The sequence below is a fragment of the Ailuropoda melanoleuca genome, chromosome 8, assembly GCF_002007445.2.
Source record: "Ailuropoda melanoleuca isolate Jingjing chromosome 8, ASM200744v2, whole genome shotgun sequence".
Lineage (NCBI taxonomy): Eukaryota > Metazoa > Chordata > Mammalia > Carnivora > Ursidae > Ailuropoda > Ailuropoda melanoleuca.
Window position 1 is genome coordinate 5480799 of NC_048225.1, and position 22183 is coordinate 5502981.

General features: G+C 41.3%; 1 protein-coding gene across 5 annotated transcripts in view; it reads left to right on the forward strand.

Annotated features, from left to right (window-relative positions):
- Positions 1-22183, forward strand: part of ATM (ATM serine/threonine kinase) — a 126192-nt gene that overhangs the window by 72345 nt on the left and 31664 nt on the right. For 4 of the 5 annotated variants that reach the window (XM_019809835.2, XM_034665697.1, XM_019809832.2 and 1 more), the window contains 12 exons: positions 1716-1887; positions 3263-3404; positions 4426-4602; positions 6868-7045; positions 10008-10095; positions 11750-11905; positions 14759-14846; positions 17760-17848; positions 17947-18049; positions 18571-18719; positions 20300-20404; positions 21650-21769. In XM_019809835.2, the coding sequence (XP_019665394.1) occupies positions 1716-1887; positions 3263-3404; positions 4426-4602; positions 6868-7045; positions 10008-10095; positions 11750-11905; positions 14759-14846; positions 17760-17848; positions 17947-18049; positions 18571-18719; positions 20300-20404; positions 21650-21769 (1567 nt within the window). Of the gene's footprint in view, positions 1-1715; positions 1888-3262; positions 3405-4423; positions 4603-6867; positions 7046-10007; positions 10096-11749; positions 11906-14758; positions 14847-17759; positions 17849-17946; positions 18050-18570; positions 18720-20299; positions 20405-21649; positions 21770-22183 lie in introns of those variants that run through there. The other variant, XR_004626995.1, reaches the window with a different exon arrangement.

The window sequence follows — 22183 nt, forward strand, 5'->3', positions numbered from 1 at the left end:
AACATTTGCATAAAGTGAAAAGTTAGTGATTAATGTGTGTGCATCACTGTTCATTTAAAAATGCCTTATAAATATTTAGGAAAGTCAGAAATAAATATTTGTAATGTTAAGTTGCAAGTAAATAGACTTTCTGATATGTTTTGTAAATATAACTGACCAGTACTTCATCTTTTTTATAGGGCAGAGTAAGAATGAGGATTTGGAGGGCTAGGTGAATTAAACTCATACGAAAGCCGCATCCTGGCCCTTTCCTACCACCATTTGGGGGTATCCTAGTGTAAGATAAATGGCCACAACACATCCCGCCTAGAAGAGGTGTTTAGACTTAGTGGTTACAGGATGGAGACACTGATTGACGTCACCTTTGAGGTTGTCATGATAACATTGCTTCACATAAGAAAATGGGAGGAGTAAGAGGTCCGTCAGGATTCTGCTCTTTCAGTGGAGTCTGTCTGCTCAGTGGGAGCCTAGTAACTATGGCGCTCCTTTATTTTGAAAATTTTTCACAAGCAGAAGGTACCTGTGCATGTAGCACCCAGACCAGGAAACAGAGCCTTATGAGCACCCTGGAAGTTTCCTTTGACCAAGGAATTCACACGTTTGTCCGTAGTTTAACTGTTTCTAGGGACAGATGTGATTTGCTCCAGGAGCTCTGAGTGCCTTCCCTGTGGAGCATCAAATCTTAGTATGGTTATTTATCAGCCCTAGTGGTGAAAGACTGAAAGCTTTCACCCCCAGGTCAGGAAGGAGACAAGGTTGCCTGCTTTCACCAGTGCTGGGCCAAGTTGTACCGGAAGTTCTAGCCAGAGCCGCAGAACAAGAGGAAAAGAAAACGCATCCAGACTGGAAAGAAAAATGTAAAACTGTCTCTGGTCACAGATGACATGATCCAATATCTAGAAAATCCCAGACAATCTACAGAAATCTGTAATAATGCTAATAAATGAGTTCGGCACAATTGCAGGATATAGGATCCACACACAAAGTTTAGTTGTGTTTCTATACGCCATCAGTGAACAATCTCAAAAGAAAATTTCACTCCATTTACAAGTCTGTTTATAATAGCGTCTAAGAGAATCCAGTGCTTGGGGGTAAGTTTAATCAAGGAAGTGAAAGACTTGTAACAATCTGTTCGTTAGAAGTGAGTCACCAGGTACGTCCCGTACTCAAGGGAGAGGAACTAGGGCTACACCTTCTGAAGGGAGAGCTATCGAAAAATTCGTGAGCGTATTTTCATAAATTCCCTCATGACTGGGAGAGAGCGTGAGGGAGTTCTCTGGCAGGAACTGCTCTGTCTTCATCTGAGTACTAAATATAACACGGGGAAAAAATGTGTGTGTGAATTTTCACGGAACCGAGTGTTTAAGATTTAGGTACTTTATGTATATAATACCTCGAGAATGTTTTACCGGCTTTAAAGTCTGCTGCTGCGTTCATGCGGTAGCTGTGTTGAGACTGTCACCCTCACTCTCTGTTCTGTTACTGATTTCTCTCTCCTGGATATGACTTTATAGCGGAGAATATCTTTTGCCCACATGGATATATAAAGAAAATGCTACAATATATAGTAGCTTCTTTAATCTATTCAGAATCTTTGAGAAACCACTTAAATCTTGAAGGATGACACAACATGATATTTTTGAAACTAGAAAACTTGTTTTATGGGAGATCTTTTAGCTACAACTGTACTGAAAAGGAATTTCTAAATATTATAGAGGCTGTTGGAAGCTGCCTGGGAGAAGTGGGTCCTGTCGATTTCTCCACGATAGCTCTGCAGCACAGTGGAGATACGTCTTCTACCAAGGCCCCTGAGTTGTTTAAGGATAAGGAACTTCAGTGGACCTTCATAACCCTGACCTACCTGAATAACACGCTGGTAGAAGACTGGTGAGTGTGGAATGACCCTGTGTGTCTGCTCGCACCTGCTTCGTCTGACGTTCAGGGAAATTGATACTTTACATGAATTAACATCTCCTGAAGCTAAAGCATTCTTCTTTAAGTTGCCAGACTTTTCTTTTAATCTCAAGTATATTAATGAGAAATCATTGTATTTTTATTCATTCCCATAATCCCTGAAGCCCTACTATGTGCCAGGCACTGGAGTCACTGACGAGCATACCAGACAAGGTCCGTGTTAAATTCTAGTGACAATAGACAGGCAAACAATAAGAAAACTGCCAGGTGGTTCGCTACAGAACATTAACAGTAGGGGAATTGCAAAAGGGGATGTTTTGGGCACTTGTCAAAATCAAAGGCACCACTCTCATTGAGAGGATTTTGATCCTTTCAAGTAAGTCCTAGAGAAGAAGCCTCATAACTCCAAAAATCTTAAGCTAATCAGACAGGGTTTTCTTTTGCTCATTGACTCTTTATGCCAAACAAAATTGCAGCAGATTCTATCCTAATTTCTGCTTGGTGGCTGTCAGATTACTTTCACTTTCTGTCTTTGCCCCCCTCCCCCTCCCGCAGGGATTAGTAACTCAGATTTACTGAAGGAGTATTAAAAACTGTTTGATAATTTTGGCATTGATGCTGTAGAATTTTAATTATAGAAATTTTTTTTAAGATTTTATTTATTTGAGAGAGTGAGCGAGAGAGAAAGAGGGAGAGAGAGAGAGAACACAAGGGGGAAGGGGCAGAGGCAGAGGGAGAGGCAGACTCCCCGCTGAGTAGGGAGCCTGACCTGGGGCTCGATCCCAGGACCCTGGGATCATGACCTGAGCTGAAGGCAGACACTTAACCCACTGAGCCACCCAGGCGCCCCTAGAATTTTTTTTTTAGAGATGTAAAATTTCCTAATGTAAAAACTGCCTGATACAGTTGACCTTTATACTTTATAGTTGAACAACACAGGTTTTAACTGCCTGGGTCCACTTCTATGTGGATTTTTTTCGATAAATACAGTATGGTACTGTAAATATATTTTCTTTCCCTTATGATATCCTTCAGAACATTTTCTTTTCTCTAGATTATTTTGTTGTAAAAATACAGTATGTAACACATACAAATATATAAATATATGTTAATCGACTGTGTTATCTGTACGTCTTCCTATCAACAGCAGGCTGTGGGTGGTTAAGTTTTGGGGGAGTCAGGATTTATACACAGATTTTGACTGTGTGGGGATCAGTGTTGCTAACTCGTTCAAGGGTCAACCTGTAATATAAATTTAAAATTTTAGATTTACATTTTTTACTGGAGGTTGTTTCACATTCACCAGTACTTGATATACTTTATAGGCTTCTGAATTCTATGTTTTCAGTGTCAAAGTGCGATCGGCTGCTGCTACCTGTTTGAAAAGCATTTTAGCCACAAAGACTGGACATAGTTTCTGGGAGATTTATAAGACGACACCTGATCCCATGCTGATCTACCTACAGCCTTTCAGAACATCAAAAAAAAAGGTCTCTCAAATAATATACGTTTACTGAATACCCGCTGTATCTGGAACAGTTCTGTTTGCTGTGGGATATGAATATCCAGTTGCTTAAATAGTATTATACTAACATTTAACCTTTCTTAGAAGTAATTCCAACTGTACTTGAATCCAAGGGATTTGTGTTTTTAATTATAGCAGTGTGGAAGAGTTGAGATAGAAAGCTCAACTTTCGGATAATTTGGGGGATAAGAGGAGTTCTTCACGGTAGGCCTTTCTTCTTAGGATCCCTTACACGGATCCCATGAAATCCATTGATGTTGGGCGTGGTTTGTAGGTGTTGTGCAACAAGCAGGTGTTTATTGCCGTAGGAAGTTAAAGTATCACAGCCCCCTAGTGAAATATAAGATGACCTGTACATTTCTCCCTTTTTCCATTTTAATATCATAACAACATTTAACTGAAAGGACTCTGAAGGATATATAAGAACTCTTGCTTCTCTTTCAGTCCAAGCGTTCCACTTTAATGTTTTCTTTTCATAAAGCAATTGGGAGATAAACAGTAGAATTTTCACCAAATTAACTCCAGGACATATACCCATTGTTGTAAGTCTTTTTAATATATCATAAATATAATTTTGGTCTTAGATTACTGGTAATATAAACTGTTAATAAAACCAGTAACGTAATCTGTAAAACATTGTAGTTTTAACATTTTGAAGTCAGTTTTCTGTGGTAGACTTGGACTGGTTTCGTCCATGAGACAAGTGAGGTAGAGAGTTTGTGATGTGTGTAATACTAGTGAGCTAAGAGTAGAACTCAAGTCTTCTGCAGTGTAGAACAGTAATTTTTTTTATCATACCACTTGGTCTTCTGTATAAACATAAATGTATTTTAATTTTAAGAGTTACCCATTGCCTCCAGAATTATTTTTAACTATATTTAGTTTGGTTTGGAAACAGGTTTATGCCTAGATGTTTGTTCTGCGTAGGAAAGATAAAATGTATTTCTGATTACCTTATTTACATGTTTTGACTATTTCCTTTCTAGTTTTTAGAAGTCCCCAGACTGGAGAAAGAAAGTCCATTAGAAGGCCTGGATGATATGAGCCTGTGGATTCCTCAAAATGAAAATCATGACATTTGGATAAAGAGGCTGACTTGCGCCTTTTTGGATAGTGGAGGCACGAAAAGTGAAATTCTTCGATTATTAAAGCCAATGTGTGAAGTAAGAAGATTAATTAGTCTGCCTCAATCCCTTTCTACCTGTGCCTTTTATATTTGGGCCTTCTCTTAACAGTTTTCTTTGGTTGTCCCTTTCCGTTCGGCTTCTGTGTCCATATTTATGGCCTCTCTTTCTAAAAAGAGTGTGGCGGTCATGCACACCGTCTCCGTGAAGCATCCCCTGCACTCAGCTGTTGGGAATCCGTCAACCGCATCTTTATGGAGCTAGAACTTTATGCTGTTGGCTTCAGCTGTGGGGTCGCTACGTACCCAATGAGGTCAAAAGGCTTCCTTGAATAATTTGTAACTAACAGTAGTTAAAACACTGATGATTATAAATTACTTATATTAATCAAAAGTCTGCTTTTTTGGTTAATTTTTTAAGGTCACTGTCATAGTATACTTTCTTGAGTAAGGAAAAGAGGGAAGCAGTTAACATTGCTTTTTAATTTTTATTTATTTTTTTAAAGATTTATTTGTTTATTAGAGAGAGAGTGAGCAAGCACTCTTTCTGTCCCTTCCCACAGAGGGAGAGAAAGAGAGAATTCCAAGCAGATGCCATGCTGAGCGTGGAGCCCGACGCGGGGCTCCATCTCATGACCCCGAGATCACGACCTGAGCCAAACCAAGGGTCGGATGCTCAACTGATTGTACCAGTCAGGCACCCCTGCTCTCTTATTTTTGAAGGTCTAATACAGTTTATTTCAGTAGAGTAAAGGTTTATACCAAATCAAACACAAAATTTACATGCTTTTATCAAGTATGCCATCCAAAACAGTATACTATGGTGATGCTCTAAGACTTTAATGCCAACCTAATTTATATTGTACCATCAGGTACGATTCAGTGACAGTGTGAAAACAAAATATCTGACTGGTTCAGACATCTACCAGCTAAAAGTAACTCACTGATAGACAATGGCGTGGATGGAACTAGAGGGTATTATGCTAAGTGAAATAAGTCAGTTAAAGATAAATACCATTTGATTTTACTCATATGTGGAATTTAAGAAACAAAACAGATGAATGTAGAGGAAGAGGGGAAAAGAAGGAGAGGGAAACAAAGCGTAAGAGACTCCTCATGATAGAGAACAGACGGAGGGTTGAGGGAGAGACGTGGGGGGTTAGACAGGTGATGGGCATCAAGGAGGGCTCTTGAGGGCACTTGTGGGTGTTGTATGTAAGTGGTGCATCACTGAATTCTACTCCTGAAACCAATTTTACCATATATGTTAACTAACTAGAATTTAAGTAAAAACTTGAAATAAAAAAACAAACTGATGGAGAACAGAGTATTTTGATAAAGTGCCCTCATTGAAAGCCGTTGAAAAAGCAGTCCTTCCTTCTAACAGAAGAAGTGTTGGCAGTGAACAAATCACCACACTCTCTGCAGTACTACCTTGTGAGTGTAGGTCAGCTGGTTTAGAGCCTGGACACACAGCGCGTGTCCCGCTAGTGAACATGGCTAATTTTTTTTTTTTTTTATAAAGTTCTGACTTGGCGCCACAGGGTAAAATGTTCCAAATACACATAGACACAACACCCCAATTCCAAATGCCTTACATTCTTTATTTCTAAAACTGCTGTTTGATTTGTTAGTTTAAAAAGAAAGAAGTGTGCATTTGGTAATCTGTCATCTGTTTTGTGACTGTAGTATGTGGTGAATATAGGAAGAGAGTACCTTGGCAAAAATAAGGTTGAGTACTATTGTAGTGTAGCACAAGTGTTAAAGTACTTTCCTACACATTGGAATATATCACAAATAAGTACCCAAATTATATACTCAAAGTGGAGTTTATTAAGATAATAAACATTTGAACATGAGTGTTGTAGCTTTTCACTGAGTGTAGAAAATATACAAAAATCAGATTTTCAGATTTTCTCTTAAACTTTGATGCCCTATTTTCCTGTATATCAAATTAGAAAACTGTGTGTTATTGGTAACACTTTCCAACTATGACATTTTATTTGCAGTCGTGACATAATTTCATTTCTAAACATTATCCTATTTCATTATGTGCGTATGGCCTAATTGGAAATGAACAGTTGTCGTGTAACTAACACGTGTGTTTCACATCGATACTCTGGCTTACTTTGATTTTTCTTGAGTGCTGCCTGGTACATGCACTTTGTGTCTTAGAGATAACACTGAGTTCATGACAGATTCGTCTGTCATTTTTCTTTTAAGTCTAATATGCCAATAACAGGGAATAAAAATGTTAAGTGAAATAGAGTATTTTCACTCAGACTGTTGACTCGATGTGTTCCAGGTGAAAACTGACTTTTGTCAGGCTGTGCTTCCATACTTGATTCACGATATTTTACTCCAAGATACAGAGGAATCCTGGAGAAATCTGCTTTCTGCGCACATTCAGGGATTTTTCACTAACTGTTTCAGACACTCCTCACCACCGAGCCGATCCACGACCCCTGCCAATTTGGATTCAGGTATTCTGTTAAGTTTCTAGCATTTGTACTGTTAACTTCTCAGTTCTAGAGAAAGATTTGTTGGAATTCCTTCAGGATGCTGTATTGGCTTAATGCTGTAACCTCTAAATATTTATTTTCTCATCATCTGTAGAATGGAGATGAAAGTTGTAGCCCGTTTTCAGTGAGATCGTATACGTAAGGCCCCTGGGATCATGCTTGGTGAATAGTACTCCCTCCGGGATTGTGGCTGCTAATAGTGGAGCAGCTGATGGAGCACTCAGTGTGCGTCAGGCTCTGTGCTTGGCACTGGCAGTCTGGATATGAAGACAACCCCCTACATTCTAGCAGTGGAAAAAGCAGACAAATAAATGCAAGCAAATATTTTGGGTACCATGTTGGAGACAGGGTGAAATTTTATGGTAAAGATCTGGCCAACTCATTTTTTTAAAATAACCCTTGTATTACAAAATATTTATTGTGGAAAATAATAGAGATATTAGCATAAATTTAAACATTAAGTTGCCCGTAATCCTGTGATCTAGGATGACTATGGTTAACATTTGGTGTATGTCCTTGGAGTTTTTTTAAATAATAACAGCAACCAAAAAAAAAAACCCCCTCAAGCAAAACAAGAAACCCCCCCCCAAAAACGCAAAATAGATTATATTTTATTTACTTATATAACCAAATTTCTTTTTATGCTTCATAAGAAATACTTTCCCACAGTAGGAGCTTAGAGCAGGAGAACTTGCACGAGGGGCAGGAATCCTGTACTGTGTGTATACATAATACATGCATGCGTGCTGCAGGGTCATTGTGGGTCAGTTTTTCAAACCTAAAATTAAATAAAGGAAAAAAATTCACAAATCTATAATGTTAACTTACTGTCTTTAATATGTGTTACTAACATATTTTATGTGCAAACATAAAACCAGGTACAAATTCACTTAGTGTGCTTGGGACCAATACAGTTCTAAGACAGCTACTGGTTTGTGTGCTGTTTCACTGCAACTAAATGGCTCTTTCCCAATCTTGACTGTGGTTCCTGTCACTTTGGCGTAGGTTGTGATGACACGATTCTCCCAGTTGTTTCTTTCTGACTGCTGGAATCTCTGACAGGACCGTGCTGTCTTGTAGACCTCACTTTGCTCTGTTCTGTTTTATGTAGTGCTTTGCTATTGACAGCACTTGCACATCTCCCGTTTGAAATAATATAATTATAAACATAGACATGGAAGCTCATTCTGTGTCCCTAGTAGAATATAAGTTGGTCTTGTAAATGATCTGCAGTGTGCTTATGTGAATTTTCTTTAGATTTCAAAATGAAATTCATGAAATAAAAATTATCATAGAGACATTGCAAACTAAACTATATCTCCTGTCCCTAATTTGGGAAATAAGGTAGAAGTGGTTCAATTACCAGTAAGCATTTAAACTTTAAATATTAAAATAATTTAAAGTCCTATTAAAAACTGGGTGGCTCAGTCGTTAAGCGTCTGCCTTTGGCTCAGGGCGTGATCCTGGAGTCCTGGGATCGAGCCCCACATCAGGCTCCTCTGCTGGGAGCCTGCTTCTTCCTCTCCCACTCCCCCTGCTTGTGTTCCCTCTCTTGCTGGCTGTCTCTATCTCTGTCAAATAAATAAATAAAATCTTAAAAAAAAAACACAATTTTTATTACCACGTTTAATATAATCACTGTCTATGATGACCTGGCAGTTCATTATCATGATCATGGCCAAGGCTTTTTTCGTGTTTATCATATATACGTACATATTTATGTTATCACCATTCATAGGTAAAAATAGCCTGTTTTATTTTACCGCTTTGTAAAGTGCCAATATCGATATAGCCGTAAATGAAAATTTAAATTTCACATGCAAAATGCTGTGGTTTAAAAGGAAAATAAATACCGATTTCTATCAGATTAAATGGTTTATCTCTTCTGATGTCTGTCAGTCTCCTGCCTTCCTTTGAATGTCTCCTGTGCATCCCGGACTCACTTGTCCAAAGTAAACTTACATCTTCATCCTGTTCCCTTGGCCCACTTCTCTAGTGTGTGTACCTCTTAGTGACTGGCACTCAGTTGCCTATGTCCATCCGATGGCCAGATCCTGCCAGTTCTGTGTTGTGAATGATGTGAGTCCACCTGTTCCTCGCTCACCCCAGCGCCCTGCCTGCCTTTCGGCTCTGTGATTCGGCACAGTTGACACTCTTTCACTAAATTCTTGTTTGGCTGTCTCAAGTAGTGTGAGTGACTGTTGCCTGGAACCCCGTCTGTTACTCTTCTGTCAGATAGCACTTTTTCTGTGAAACTTCTCTTGTTCAGATCAGGTTCCTTTCGATAGGCCTGTCGGTGCCGTCCACTTGCCTGGTCCTAGCACTCGGCACACCGGGTAGTCAGTGCATCCGTGTGCTCACCGGTAGTCTGTCGTATTCAGTGTTGTGTCCCGAGCACCTAGTACAGAAAAGATCCTCGATAAGTATTTACTGAATCATTGAATTAGTCCCCTTCAGAAATAAGATACAAATTGTAATTAAATTCTCAGTTTTCTTAGGCACAGTAGTTTATTTTATTCTTTTTAAGATTTTATTTATTTGAGAGAGAGAGAGAGATCAGGAGAGCAAGCAAGAGAGAATGCGAGTGCACATGCACGAACCAGGGGGAGGGAGAAGCAGACTCCCCACTGAGCTGGGAGCAGGACATGGGGCTCAGTCCCAGGACCTTGAGATCATGACCTGAGCCAAAGGAAGACACTTAACCAACTAAGCCACCCAGGTGCCCCTAAGCACAGTAGTTTGTTTTAAAAGAATAAGAAATGTCATTAAATTCTACTTCTCCATTCCTATTTATTAAGAGCCAATTTTGTGCCAGGTTGCTGCCTACCAGACGGATCTAGCCTAGAGGGAGACAGATACACACAGGGAGGAATGAGCGTAAGCAGGTCTGTCCGGGACTAAGGGCGCTCTTTTTCTTTGTCAGAGTCAGAGCACCTGTTCCGATGCTGTGTGGACAAAAAATCACAGAGAACGATGCTTGCTGTTGTGGACTACATGAGGAGACAAAAGAGGTAACGGGAAGAATATTGCTTCTTGAGTTTGGAGATTTAGAAGTGTAGCTTATTTTAATTTAAAAATTAAATTTTAAATTTTGCCGGTTGAATTTTAACACAATTATTTTAGGTGCTGCGGCTCCAAAGTGCTGTATTTGTGTGATGGTTAGATCTTGAAGTAATCCGTAGTCAGGGTGGTACTTCGGTTGAGTCAATGTCAGGAGCTTCATGAGATAAAAGTTTCTTTACTGTGAATCGTGGCCCTCAGAATGTATGGTTCTGTGTACTGTGCTGTGGCCGTGTTTGTTTCCTCGGTGGTGATGAACGGTTTTATGGTATCTTGTTCCTGTCACTCCTGCTGATGTTTACCAGTGAGTGCAGGAGTTGCTAGAGTGCGTGGTCGGGTGGAACCATACTCCCCCGAGCTGAATAGAGTTGTGAGGAAGCCGTGTAGGAGGTCTAACTGGAGGAGGTAGGGTTCCGTGTCTTACAAGCGCGTGTGCTCGTGCTGGCAGTGGTTGGGCAGGAGACGCTGGAGGAAATGAAAAATCCCCAAATGCCTTTACCTCCGTATCCCCCTCATCTATCCCACTCCACTCTTAGGAAAAGAAATGTTAGGTCTTTCGGCATCTTTGTTGCCAGTTAGAAAGTTACTGATTCACTTTCTTATCTTGTACCAGATCCTCTTCTGAGAAAGCCCATAAAAAGCTGTAAGTGTAGCCGGAAGCCTCTCTTTTCTTGGTGGGGAGGCGCTTTCACCTTGGAATCGTTCAGTGCGGGTTTACTGCGGAGGTGGAATAGTGTTGATGTGGGCAGGACTTGGAGAAGATAAAATTAGGCCTCAAAGAAGAGCTTGAGAGAAGATGAATAGAAAAAAGGGTGTAAGGACCTGAGTTCGAGTCCGGCTCCGGTACTTAAGGAGCTGTGCGATCCCTGAAATGCAGGTTCCTCAGTGGCTACAGTTACGTGTTTACACCTGATTGATCAGCCGATAAGCATCAGGTAATCATCGCAGCGACTGTTGCTGACGTGTACTGTCCCCGGGCTTTACGAGTGGGGAAACTGAGGCTCAAGAAGGGAAGTTGCTGCAGGTGGTGCAGCTTGTAGTGGGGGGTCCAGCTAGCTCTGAACCAGGTTGTGCCCTCCTCCAGCACCAGTGCTCTTCACCATCCCCTGTCCCATCTCATATTGAGTGTTGGTTTTGGGAAAGGTGGTGTCTGTGGTCCCTTCCAGTCCTGACCTGTTACCACAGAAGATTTTGATTTTGTAACTTAGAAAATGAACTGCAGTAGGAAAAACACGTAATCGTGTTTAGCAGAAACAGTATTTCATTCAGTTGGCCACTTGAAAAGACTTGTGTCGGTGTTACTCGCTGTCCCGTGCAGCCTGTGCTTGGCCTGCGGTCCGTGGACCCTTGATGGAGGGCAGGTATGAACCCCGCCTTTGTATGAGCTGATGACCCATGGCTTTCGTGGTTTGTGATCCATGAGGGGTCAGAGATAGGGCTGTTCAGCTGTGCTAGCTGAAAGTGGGGCAGCTGTATATTGGGGCCCTGCGGGTTCTGGTGATTTGCTAAGCAGCGCTTGACGGCACCGTGCTCTAGAGGGGCGTGCTTTTCTCTTGATAGTGAAGTCGAAGAGACGGACCTGACTGCTTGTGATGTTTTCTTTAGACCTTCCCTAGGAACAGTTTTCGATGATGCTTTCTGGCTGGAGTTGAATTATCTAGAGGTTGCCAAGGTGGCTCAGTCTTGTGCTGCTCACTTTACGGCACTGCTCTACGCAGAAATCTACGCAGATAAGAAAAGCATGGAAGACCAAGACAAAAGGTAAGGGAATTCAGACCTTCAGTTTTTTAAATCGGTGCTGACATTGTTTCGGTGAAGGTGTATGGTTCGTTTTGCTCCCGCTTTCCCATTTAAAAGACATCTTAGAAGTTTCCTGTCTTTAAAAGTGAAATGATAATATTTTAACAGAAACAAGTAATTATTCTCTGAAGTAAAATAGAGATATTTATTACTTAAGAATTGTACAAATTCTCCAGATAGCAAACTCCTGAGGGACAGAGACCAGTTACTTTTCTCTGTATTTTCCACAGCAGGTAGCTTTGGGAACTTAATATAAGTGATCAAAGATAGTGTTCACGTGATCGAGTGATTCCCCGATTTCAGTGAAATTAGTTTTACCACTAATACCCCAGCTTATTCAAGATCCGTTTTACTTACTGACTATAAAGTAATGTAACTGATTTCTTTCTGTGACTGAATCGCTTCGATTACTTTGCTATCTGCCTGTGTTTCTACCGATTTAAAGAGTTAGAACTCTTGTAAGGGTCATATAGGTGTTGTCCTAGATCATAGTGGAAAAGAAAAAACAGCAAGGTTAGAGAGTGGAAAATGCTCACTGTTTTATCCCAACTGCCCTCCTCAGATTTTATTCATTTGATGTAGCCCCGTGTTTATTTTTGTTGTCAGCCTCGTCTTCCAACCACATTTCTCATGCTTGCGACTTACAGCTTCTGCTTTGGATTGTCCTTAAGCTGGCAGCACTGTGGTTCTTAGACTGTGGAAAACGAAGAGCCAGAATTCAGATCCTACTCCAAACATAAATGAATCAGTGTACCCGGAATGATTTATTAACTTTCTGGCTTGGTATTTAATTTCTGCTTTTCAACTGAAAACAAAAATCTACAATATGTAGATACTGTGTGTAACATATGTTCATTATCATTATAGACTTTGACAGTTCTGTTAAGTATGTAATGAGTAATAAGAAATTGATTATTGCTTATTCTTAGAGACGTAAAACTTGAGCCAGAGTCTGCATAGTAATTATGATCTGAATGATTCAGTGTGTTGGCTTCACAGAAGAGTATTTCTTACTATCAGGAGTGAATAGCTGAGCTCTTTGATGACTTAAATAAAATCATCTTAATTTATAGGTAGGTGACTGTATAGAATTTGGCACATTTTTGCAAAATTGCTTGTTTAATAAGCAGGAGGGCCTGGATTTTTATTTTGGTTAACTTTAGGAATGAGTCCTTGCCACATAAGGCTTGCCGTCTGCTTTGACAGTTTGATTTTGATTTCTTCCCCCAGGTGCCTGATGGCAGAGGGAGGGCAGACAGTCACAGGCTCGATGGAGGGTAGGGAAGGATGCTAGTTTTCTTCAGTGACTCCATTAGGTGCCCTGCGGTTGATTGTTAACTTGCTCTTGAGAACAGATGAAATCTCCAAGTTAGTGTCCGTAATCTTTTTAGAAAGAAATCCGGAACTCTCTCAAAGTGATTTAGAGCACGGGTGTTAACTCACAGCCTCGGTGGTTTCGGTGTTCCTGCTCCGGGAGGTGGTGGCTGCCGGGGTGGCTGTGCGCTTTGCCTGGGTCACTTACAGCCTTGGACTGACAAAGTCGTCACCTCCAGGACTGGCTCCCCCACTCTCCAGATTTCTCCTCTGAAAACGGTTTTTCTCCATGACTTGTCAGTAAAGAAACTGTATGTCGTGTCTGCATAGAGAGTGTGGATGTTGTCAGTACGAGTCTGTCACTCGGCGCGCTGTGCCCCCTCCGGGGGGTCAGTGTTACCTTGCGTTCTGTGTTCCTCGTTCTGACGGACGCTGTTTTTATAAGAGCGCATGAACTGTAAATACAGTTTCGTTTTCCTCATTTTTGAGCTTTATGACAAATTATACGTGTACATTTCTGCAGCTCGTTTCTTGTTCGGTGTTTTGTGAGCTTCATGTCGTGTGTGGCTGTGGCTTTTCAGTCGTCACCGCGACTTCCTGTTCCGCGGGAGGCCACACCGCAGTTCGCTGGCTCGTCCCCTGGTTAATGATCTGTATCTCGGTGTGGAATTACCGCGTTGCTGGGTCTGCAGAATTTCAGCCTTACATAGTGCCAAATTGCTTTTTAACGTGGTTATACCAGTTGGCATACTTCTCAGAAATGTAGCTCGTGAGGAAGTAGATCAGTAGAAAGCCATACATTTAAGGAAGGGAGCCGAACGGAAATAAGTTGATAGGTAATGATAGAGGTGCTATCACTTTTGATGAGATTTATTTTGCACTTTGGATTATTATTTTCATAAACAGTTCATAGGTGGCGTGATTTCTGAGTTGAAATTACTTACGGGACTGAATGTCCTATATATAAATGCGTGGTTTTAAGCTAAGGCCTTGGAGTTAATCTGAGTTTTCATCCTGTTGCTTGTTGGTTTTACAATCTTGGGTGTAGGTGCATTCCGCTGATGCACTTCTTTCTCAACACTTAATATTATCAGACTTCTTAACTTCTGCCAATTTATCGGGTGGTACGTGATGTTGGAGTGTGGTCTTAATTTGTGTGCCCATGATCACTAATGAGGTTGGACGTCAGGTAAAACCACTGACAGAATATTTGGGAATTGGGAGCATGTATTTTTAAACAGGCCTGGCTCTGTAAATAAGTGTATTTTGGCATATGGCCTTCCCATATATCAGATTGTCATTAAAATTTGATTCTCCTTCAAAAAATTAATACAATTTTTTTTTCCATTCTAGGTGTAAGTTCTATTACATTTTAAAGTGTAAATGGTTCATTTTATCTGTGACCTTGGTTAGTTTTTCCCATCCAAGTCTATCCTGTGTATATTAGCAAGCTTCAGGATAGTATATTCTCATTAAAAGAAGTGCTTTTGTTACCAACAGAAGTCTTACGTTTGAAGAAGCAAGCCAGAGTACAGCTATTTCTAGTTTGAGTGAAAAAAGTAAAGAAGAAACTGGAATAAGTTTGCAGGTAAATATTATAGCATCCTTATTTGTTTTATATTTTGGATTATTATTTTGTTACAGAGATTATAGAGATGTCATTTGATTTTCAGACTGACATTACTTTTTGGACTGAGTGTCATATACATAAGTTCCTGGCTTGAAGGTTAGGCCTTCGAGTAGCAAACAGACTTGAGTTCTGATTCTGACTCTGCCACTTAGCTGTAAAATATTGCACAAAAGTACTTACCCTTTCAACCCTGAGTTCCTTTATCTGAAAGTTAGAAGGAAAACCACCTGTCTCTTAGGGTGAATTTATGCCATATGTTTTTTGCCACAGTAGCCTGTTCATTTTCTTAGAGCATTTAGCATTTATAATCGTATATTCATTTCATTTTTTTTTAAGATTTTATTTATCTATTTGACAGAAAGCCAGCGAGAGAGGGAACACAAGCAGGGGGAGTGGGAGAGGGAGAAGCAGGCTCCTAGTGGAGGAGCCCAATGTGGGGCTCGATCCCAGGACCCTGGGATCATGGCCTGAGCCGAAGGCAGATGCTTAACGACTGAGCCACCCAGGCGCCCCATATATTCATTTCTTTACTTGTTTATTGTATGTCACATCTCAGGGCAGATGGCTTCTTCTATAAATCTCTTAATGTCCATCCTGACTGAATTTCTTTGATCACCTCATTCGTCTGAAATAATAGTTTCAGCCTTTTGACTTTGCTTAAACCCCTGGTTGTCTCTCCTGCTTGCCTCCTGCTTCTGGAAGAAAACGGGACGGAGAGAGGAAGTCCCACCACATCCCACCATCAGACATGAAAATCTCCCTGTATCTGCTCGCTCGTAACCTTTCCTCTTGTTAGAGATGCACCTTCCCCTTCTAGTCAAGATAGTCCTTCCTGTGCTTTGTTTTTTATGAACTCTTTCTCAGAGAATTTATTCTTTACCCTCTGAGCATGTCCAGACATTTTCAGACTCTTATTAAAATAACTCCCCTTCAGGGGTGGCTGGCTGGCTCAGTCACTAGACCATGAGGCTCTTGATCTTGGGGTCATGGGTTCACACCCCATGTTGGTTGTGGAGCCTGTTTAAGAAAAAATAAAATCATTTCCCTTCAAACTAACACAAAATCATTTCCCTCTGTTTCATCCTTTCTGGCCTCTCTTCCCTAACGGCTGGCCGGACTTTGTGAAGGACCCGTGTGTATTTGCTGTCTCTGTTTCCTCCCCTTCCAGGCTCCTGCCTGAGCAGCACTTGCTAATGCCCCCTCCCCCCAACTTCATGTGACTAATGGGGGGATCCCCTTCCCTTCAGCACCCTCCCTAATGTTTCATTAACACTTAGAACCGTCAACCACGCCTTGTGTGAAGTATGTTCTCTCTACTGGTTGATCCCATTCTCGTTTCTCTTTTCCTTTTTTGCTTTTTTATAGTCTTACCCACTTTTACTGAGTTTTTAGAGTATTTTCTGTGTGTAAGACACAGTACTAGGCTTGGGTACTGAATGAACAACACCAAGGGCTCAATTTCATGTTCACGAATATAAACAGTTTAATTAGAATTAAAAGTCTAGAATTATGCCAGTATCAGTGAATTTGTATGTAGTAAATACTTCCCAGAGCAAGCACTGTTAAGGCACTTAAAGTGCTTCACTGGTTCTGTGCAGATGTTTCTAGCTTTTTCTAGCTTTTTCATTCTTCTCTCCTTTCCTTTGCTTTTCTTTCTTTTTTTTTCTCTTTTTCTCCTCTCCCCTCCCCTCCCCTTCCCTCCCCTCCTTTCCTCTCCTTCTCCCCTCTCCTCTCCTTTAGTAGGCTCCTTGCCCAGCATGGAGCCCAACGCAGGGCTTGAACTCATGACCCTGAGATCAAGACCTGAGCTGAGACCAAGAGTTGCATGGTTAACCAACTGAGTTTTCTATTTTCATTTTTATTTTACTGAGATGGTTTTTAAACAGAATCAGTTTTGTGCAAACTTTACAACAAAGATTTGAGTCAGTAAGCCACCTCTTCATCCATACCACATTTTACCAGTTGTAACATAATGCAATTTTGAGGTTTGTTTTTTTTCCAAAGAAAAATTCGTGGCCTTTATTTTTCAAGAGTCAGATTTTGCAGATGTCATTCTCCCCTGCACAGTTTTAGCTGTTGATAGGATTATTTGTTTTTGTTTTCATTTTTTTTTTTTTATTCAGAGTCTTTTGTGGAACCATACAAATTTTAGGATTGTTCTAGCTCTGTGAAAAATGCTGTAGTATTTTTACAGGGATTGCATTTAATGGTTTTGTTTTTGTTTTAAGCTTTTATTTTATTTTATTTTATTTTATTTTATTTTATTTATTTATTTTTTTTTTTAAAGATTTTATTTATTTATTCGACAGAGATAGAGACAGCCAGCGAGAGAGGGAACACAAGCAGGGGGAGTGGGAGAGGAAGAAGCAGGCTCATAGCAGAGGAGCCTGATGTGGGGCTCGATCCCATAACGCCGGGATCACGCCCTGAGCCGAAGGCAGACGCTTAACCGCTTTGCCACCCAGGCGCCCCTAAGCTTTTATTTTTAAGTGATCTCTACACCCATCATGGGGCTCAAACTCATGACCCTGAGATCAAGAGTCGCACACTTCTCTGACGGAGCCAGCCAGGCGCCCTATTTGTTTTTATGATTATTTTTGTGTGTATTAAAAGCCTGGTAGATTGGGATTGATTTCTTATTTAATCCATGAAATCGTGAGCAGTTCTTTTCAGGGAGTCATTAGTTCTGTCCTTTGGGATCAATTTGTTGTGTTGCTGGTTCAAAACTTGATATTTTGGTATCCCTTTTACTTTTATATCATAACATTTAGAGTTAGGAGATACATGTTGTTAATGATAAAATTTCCAATTCGCTGAATTCATAAAGTGATATTTTTCCCTCTCCAATGTTTGTTGCTGCCGTGTTTTTAGGATCTGCTCTTAGAAATCTACAGAAGTATAGGAGAGCCCGACAGTCTGTATGGCTGTGGTGGAGGGAAACTGCTACAGCCCCTCACTAGGTAAGCGCATGTTTCTAGATAACGCTGTCGTGATGCTGTCTGTGAAAGACCTCCATGCAGGTGGAACTCAGAGGTATGTTGGAATTCTTTTGTTACAGACTGCGCACATATGAACATGAAGCAATGTGGGGAAAAGCCCTGGTGACATATGACCTTGAGACGGCCATATCCCCATCAACCCGCCAGGCAGGGATAATCCAGGTGAGCTGTTTTCTGCCCTGGAGAAGCATTGCTAGCCTCGCGCTGGGCTGATTGCAGTCTGTCCGTGGAGACACTAGAGATGAGAAGGTTACCTGCTCCTCAGGCACTGGCCTGAAAACCCAGGGGGACACAGCTGAATCGGGCAGGTGATTGACCTCAAAGAGAGTGTAGATTTGTTGATCGTGGTCTTGTTAGCTGACAGCAGAAGATACTTCTTCACGGCGTCCAGTGTGCCACGTGGTGGATGTGTCTCACGTAAACTGTTCCTCACGGTCTGCGTTTGAGTCCCGCCCCGGCACCGTCACCTGTGCTGCTGGCTGATGTTCCGTAGACCTTCTTCCATCACAGGGCGGAGTCTTGGGAGCTCCCTCTTTGTTACTGGGGGGAGCGTACCAAACAGTATTTGGGGATTTTCAGGGAGGTGTTGTGAAAGTTACTTTTCATGTTTGATTGCTATTTTTTGTTTCTCTAGTTCTGTTACCTTCGAGTACTGAACTTTTTTCCCCTGAACTCCTGCTTAGGCCTTGCAGAATTTGGGACTCTGCCATATTCTTTCCGTCTATTTAAAAGGACTAGATCATGAAAATAAGGAGCGGTGCGCTGAGCTGCAGGAGCTCCACTACCAGGCAGCTTGGAGGAACATGCAGTGGGACCACTGCCTTTCCGTCAAGTAAGAAGAGCTCGGACTCCTTGTACTGCCATTTCTCGAGTTGTACGCAGTGAGCTGTGTGTAGTCTCACTCTCTGAGTGTAACGGGCTTGTGTGTTTTGTGTGTCGTAGACGCTGTCCTCTGTAGATACGCCCACATGGCTTAAATAGGACAGCAGGAAGCAGTGAATGTGCCGGGATTGAGTTTCACCCTCTTCTTAGTTCGGGCAACTCCACTCCCACCCCCAAGATACACTTGAAAATAGGAACCTAAAACATATGTTCTCATGAGGGTCTTTTTGTTTATAAATCCAAAGAAAAATAGAGTCCTTTCCCTTCCCACTCCTGCTGCAGACTCGAGTTGGTCAGCACTTTTACTGGCTGGATGGTTCACAGAAGACTGCTTATCTTTACTGATCAAATATTTCCTTTTATAAAAAAATACTGCTAAACTAGGAACACAGGAAGTTACCGCCTGTAACCTGTATCGTAATGTCACCGTTTTTTCTGACTGGAAAGCCAAACACCTAACCCAATAAAAGATTTTGCTTTTCTGTAAAAAGTCTTATGGTGATATAAACACCAAAAAAATGAAATCATATGGATTATAGGTTGAATTGCCTTCTTTGAAAAAAAATTTCATTAAAGTGTCTTTCAGATTTCAAACTGTTACATTGCTGTAAAGTTAGATACTTTCATATTTTTACAGCATTTTCCCAGAGGAGCTTATTCTTGGCTTTCCTCTGTAGATCACATAGACCGTTCTTCCCGGGGTGGGCTGCATGTCGGCCTGTAGGCTTTCTCTGTGTTCTTCCTGCAGGCCAAGCTGTTTCTGCCTCAGGCCTGTTCCACATGTGTGGTGTCTTGTCTTTCAGATTCTAGTTTAACAGGCTCACATCTCAGACCTGGGCTGACCACCCATCTATAAAGTAGCCACCCGGCGTTCTGGTACCCTCTTTTAATTTGCCGCACATCCCTCGTCACTGTCCACTATGTTTTTAATTTAATGTCCATCTTCTCCAAACCACAGCATAAACTCCATGAGAATTATGATGCCATCTGACTCGCCCACTCACGGATCCCCTGCCTCTGGAACGTGGTGCCCGGCTCCTGGCCCACAGTCGGTGTTCACGGAGTCAGTGAAAGAGAATGTAGCGTAGTTAGAACCAGGCAAAATGTCTGAGAAATTTACTTTTTTCTGCTTGAATATATTTTTTAAAGATTTTATTTATTTGTCATAGAGAGAGAGAGCACAAGCAGGGGGAGCAGCAGGCGAGGGAGAATCAGACTCCCCGCTGAGCAGGGAGCCCGATGTGGGACTCAATCCCAGCACCCTGAGATCATGACCTGAGCCAAAGGCAGATGCTTAACGACTGAGCCACCCAGGCGTCCCTGCTTGAATAATTTAAATGATCCACAAAATTTTTTGTATTTCTTGCCAAAATTCCTAGAAATGCATTTTTTAAAATGGAGAAGTCTTAATTTTAGTTGTCAAATTTTGGGTTTGTTTTTTTTTTTAGCGAAACTACTTATACATGTATATTTTAGGATTCTTTGTTTATAATTACATTTTTTTCCTTTTATGTTTTAATTATCTCACAGCAAAGGTGTGGAAGGAACCAATTACCACGAATCATTGTACAATGCTGTGCAGTCTCTGAGAGATAGAGAATTCTCCACATTTTACGAAAGTCTCAGATATGCCAGGTATTATAAAATGAGTTACGTATTTTAACATTTAATGTCATGGCTTCTTTTCTGAAAACTTGATGAATAGTTTTAGTGTGAGGATGTGCACTGGGGAATGGATAAGGACTTGGTGGCTTTGGGCTGGTTGTTTCTTTGTCATTCCCATCCGTCCTCTCAGAAACCAAGTTCCCGTGTAGTGAATCGTGCTGGTCCAGCGCTGACACTCGAGCAGTGCGGACAGGGGAGGCGAAATCCTGTGACTACACCTTCATGGCTTCTGTATGTCTGAGAAATAAGAGCTCAGATGCGTTTTCTCTTCTGCAGGAAGGTTTTTGTAGACCTGTGGGTGTGCCTGTCTTAACAGTTGTCTTCCGTATCTTGAAGCGGGATTCTCTGTGTTCCAGATGTTTTATATTAGAGAATTCTTTAATGCATGTTTGTCAAATATGTGTATATCTAGATATATATAGTACTAATAGAACCTTGCTATTTGTTGTTTTAGACGTAGCACCATACTCATATGTTAGGTGCTTACATAAATTGTTACATTCTTCTTTTATGTAATACCTTTTTATTTGTTCATGTGTTTCAAATCTCTTCGTTCCTTTTAAAAAAAAAAATTCCCTTTGGGACCAGGTCAGCTCTTTGTGCAGAACCCTCAAGAACATCTTGTTGACTCCCCCACCCCCGGCCACTTTCTGGACCTCTGTGTCCTGACAGTTTTAATCTTGTAGTTGTGTGACATTTACCTCTTAGCATTAGTGTACTTTTTGTAAAGTGGTGACTCTTGGTCAGGACTTACCGATACTTGGGCTTGTTATGAGGCACAGATGGGATCATGCACAAGAAGGTACTTAACTATAACAGACTAAACACACGTAACACACTGGTTTTTATTTAACAGTAGTTAGTGACCTATTAAATCCTGTATTTTATTACGGAAATATTCAGTACCATTTCAATGCTTATTAAGTGCTGGCCATTTTGTCATGCTCTTTCCATATGTTGCTCTCTAAGCTTCAAAATAATTCTGAAAGTGGAGAAAACGTAGGAACCCAGTAACGTGGCCCGGGTTAGCAGCCCAGAGTGGGAGATCCGGGATGAACTCTCGGTCCGAGCAATGACTCTGTGCTCGGTGCGTTGTGCTGGTGCTTGCGAATGTCAGGAGCAGTCACCAGCAGAGCCAGTGAGAACAACTCTTTACGAGCAGATTTGAACTTCCATCTTCCTGAAGACCTCTTGTCTTGTGTTTTCTGCCTCCAGGGTGAAAGAAGTGGAGGAGCTGTGCAAGGGGGGGCTCGAGTCTGTGTACTCCCTGTACCCCACACTCAGCAGGCTGCAGGCCATTGGTGAGCTCGAGAACATCGGGGAGCTGCTCGCCAGGTATGTGCTTTGTGTGACTTCGTAATGAACCCTCAAGTGCAGCTCTGCTGTTTTCTCTCTGCAGTGACTTGCAAAACAAGAAAAGAGGCTGTCGGTAGGTTTGTTTCTTTTATCAAGATACAAGTCGATTAGCTTCGTGAGCTGTGCTCTTATTAAAAGAAGCATTTTCAAAAATATTTATTGTAAAAAATATAAGTTTTTGAAATGTAGCATCATTGTGCTTTCTTTTTTGCAGCTGTTACCCTCTCGTACCCCAGATAAAGTTGTTTTGTCCTGGTTTTTTGCCAGAGCGCATGGTGCGCCATTCTGTTGTAGCCCTCCGTGGGATCAGTGTCATTCTAGCTATCCTCCGCCGTGCTGTTCTAGAAGCTTCCAAAAGCAGCTTTTCTTTTCCTAGTCCTCACCTTGTCTTCT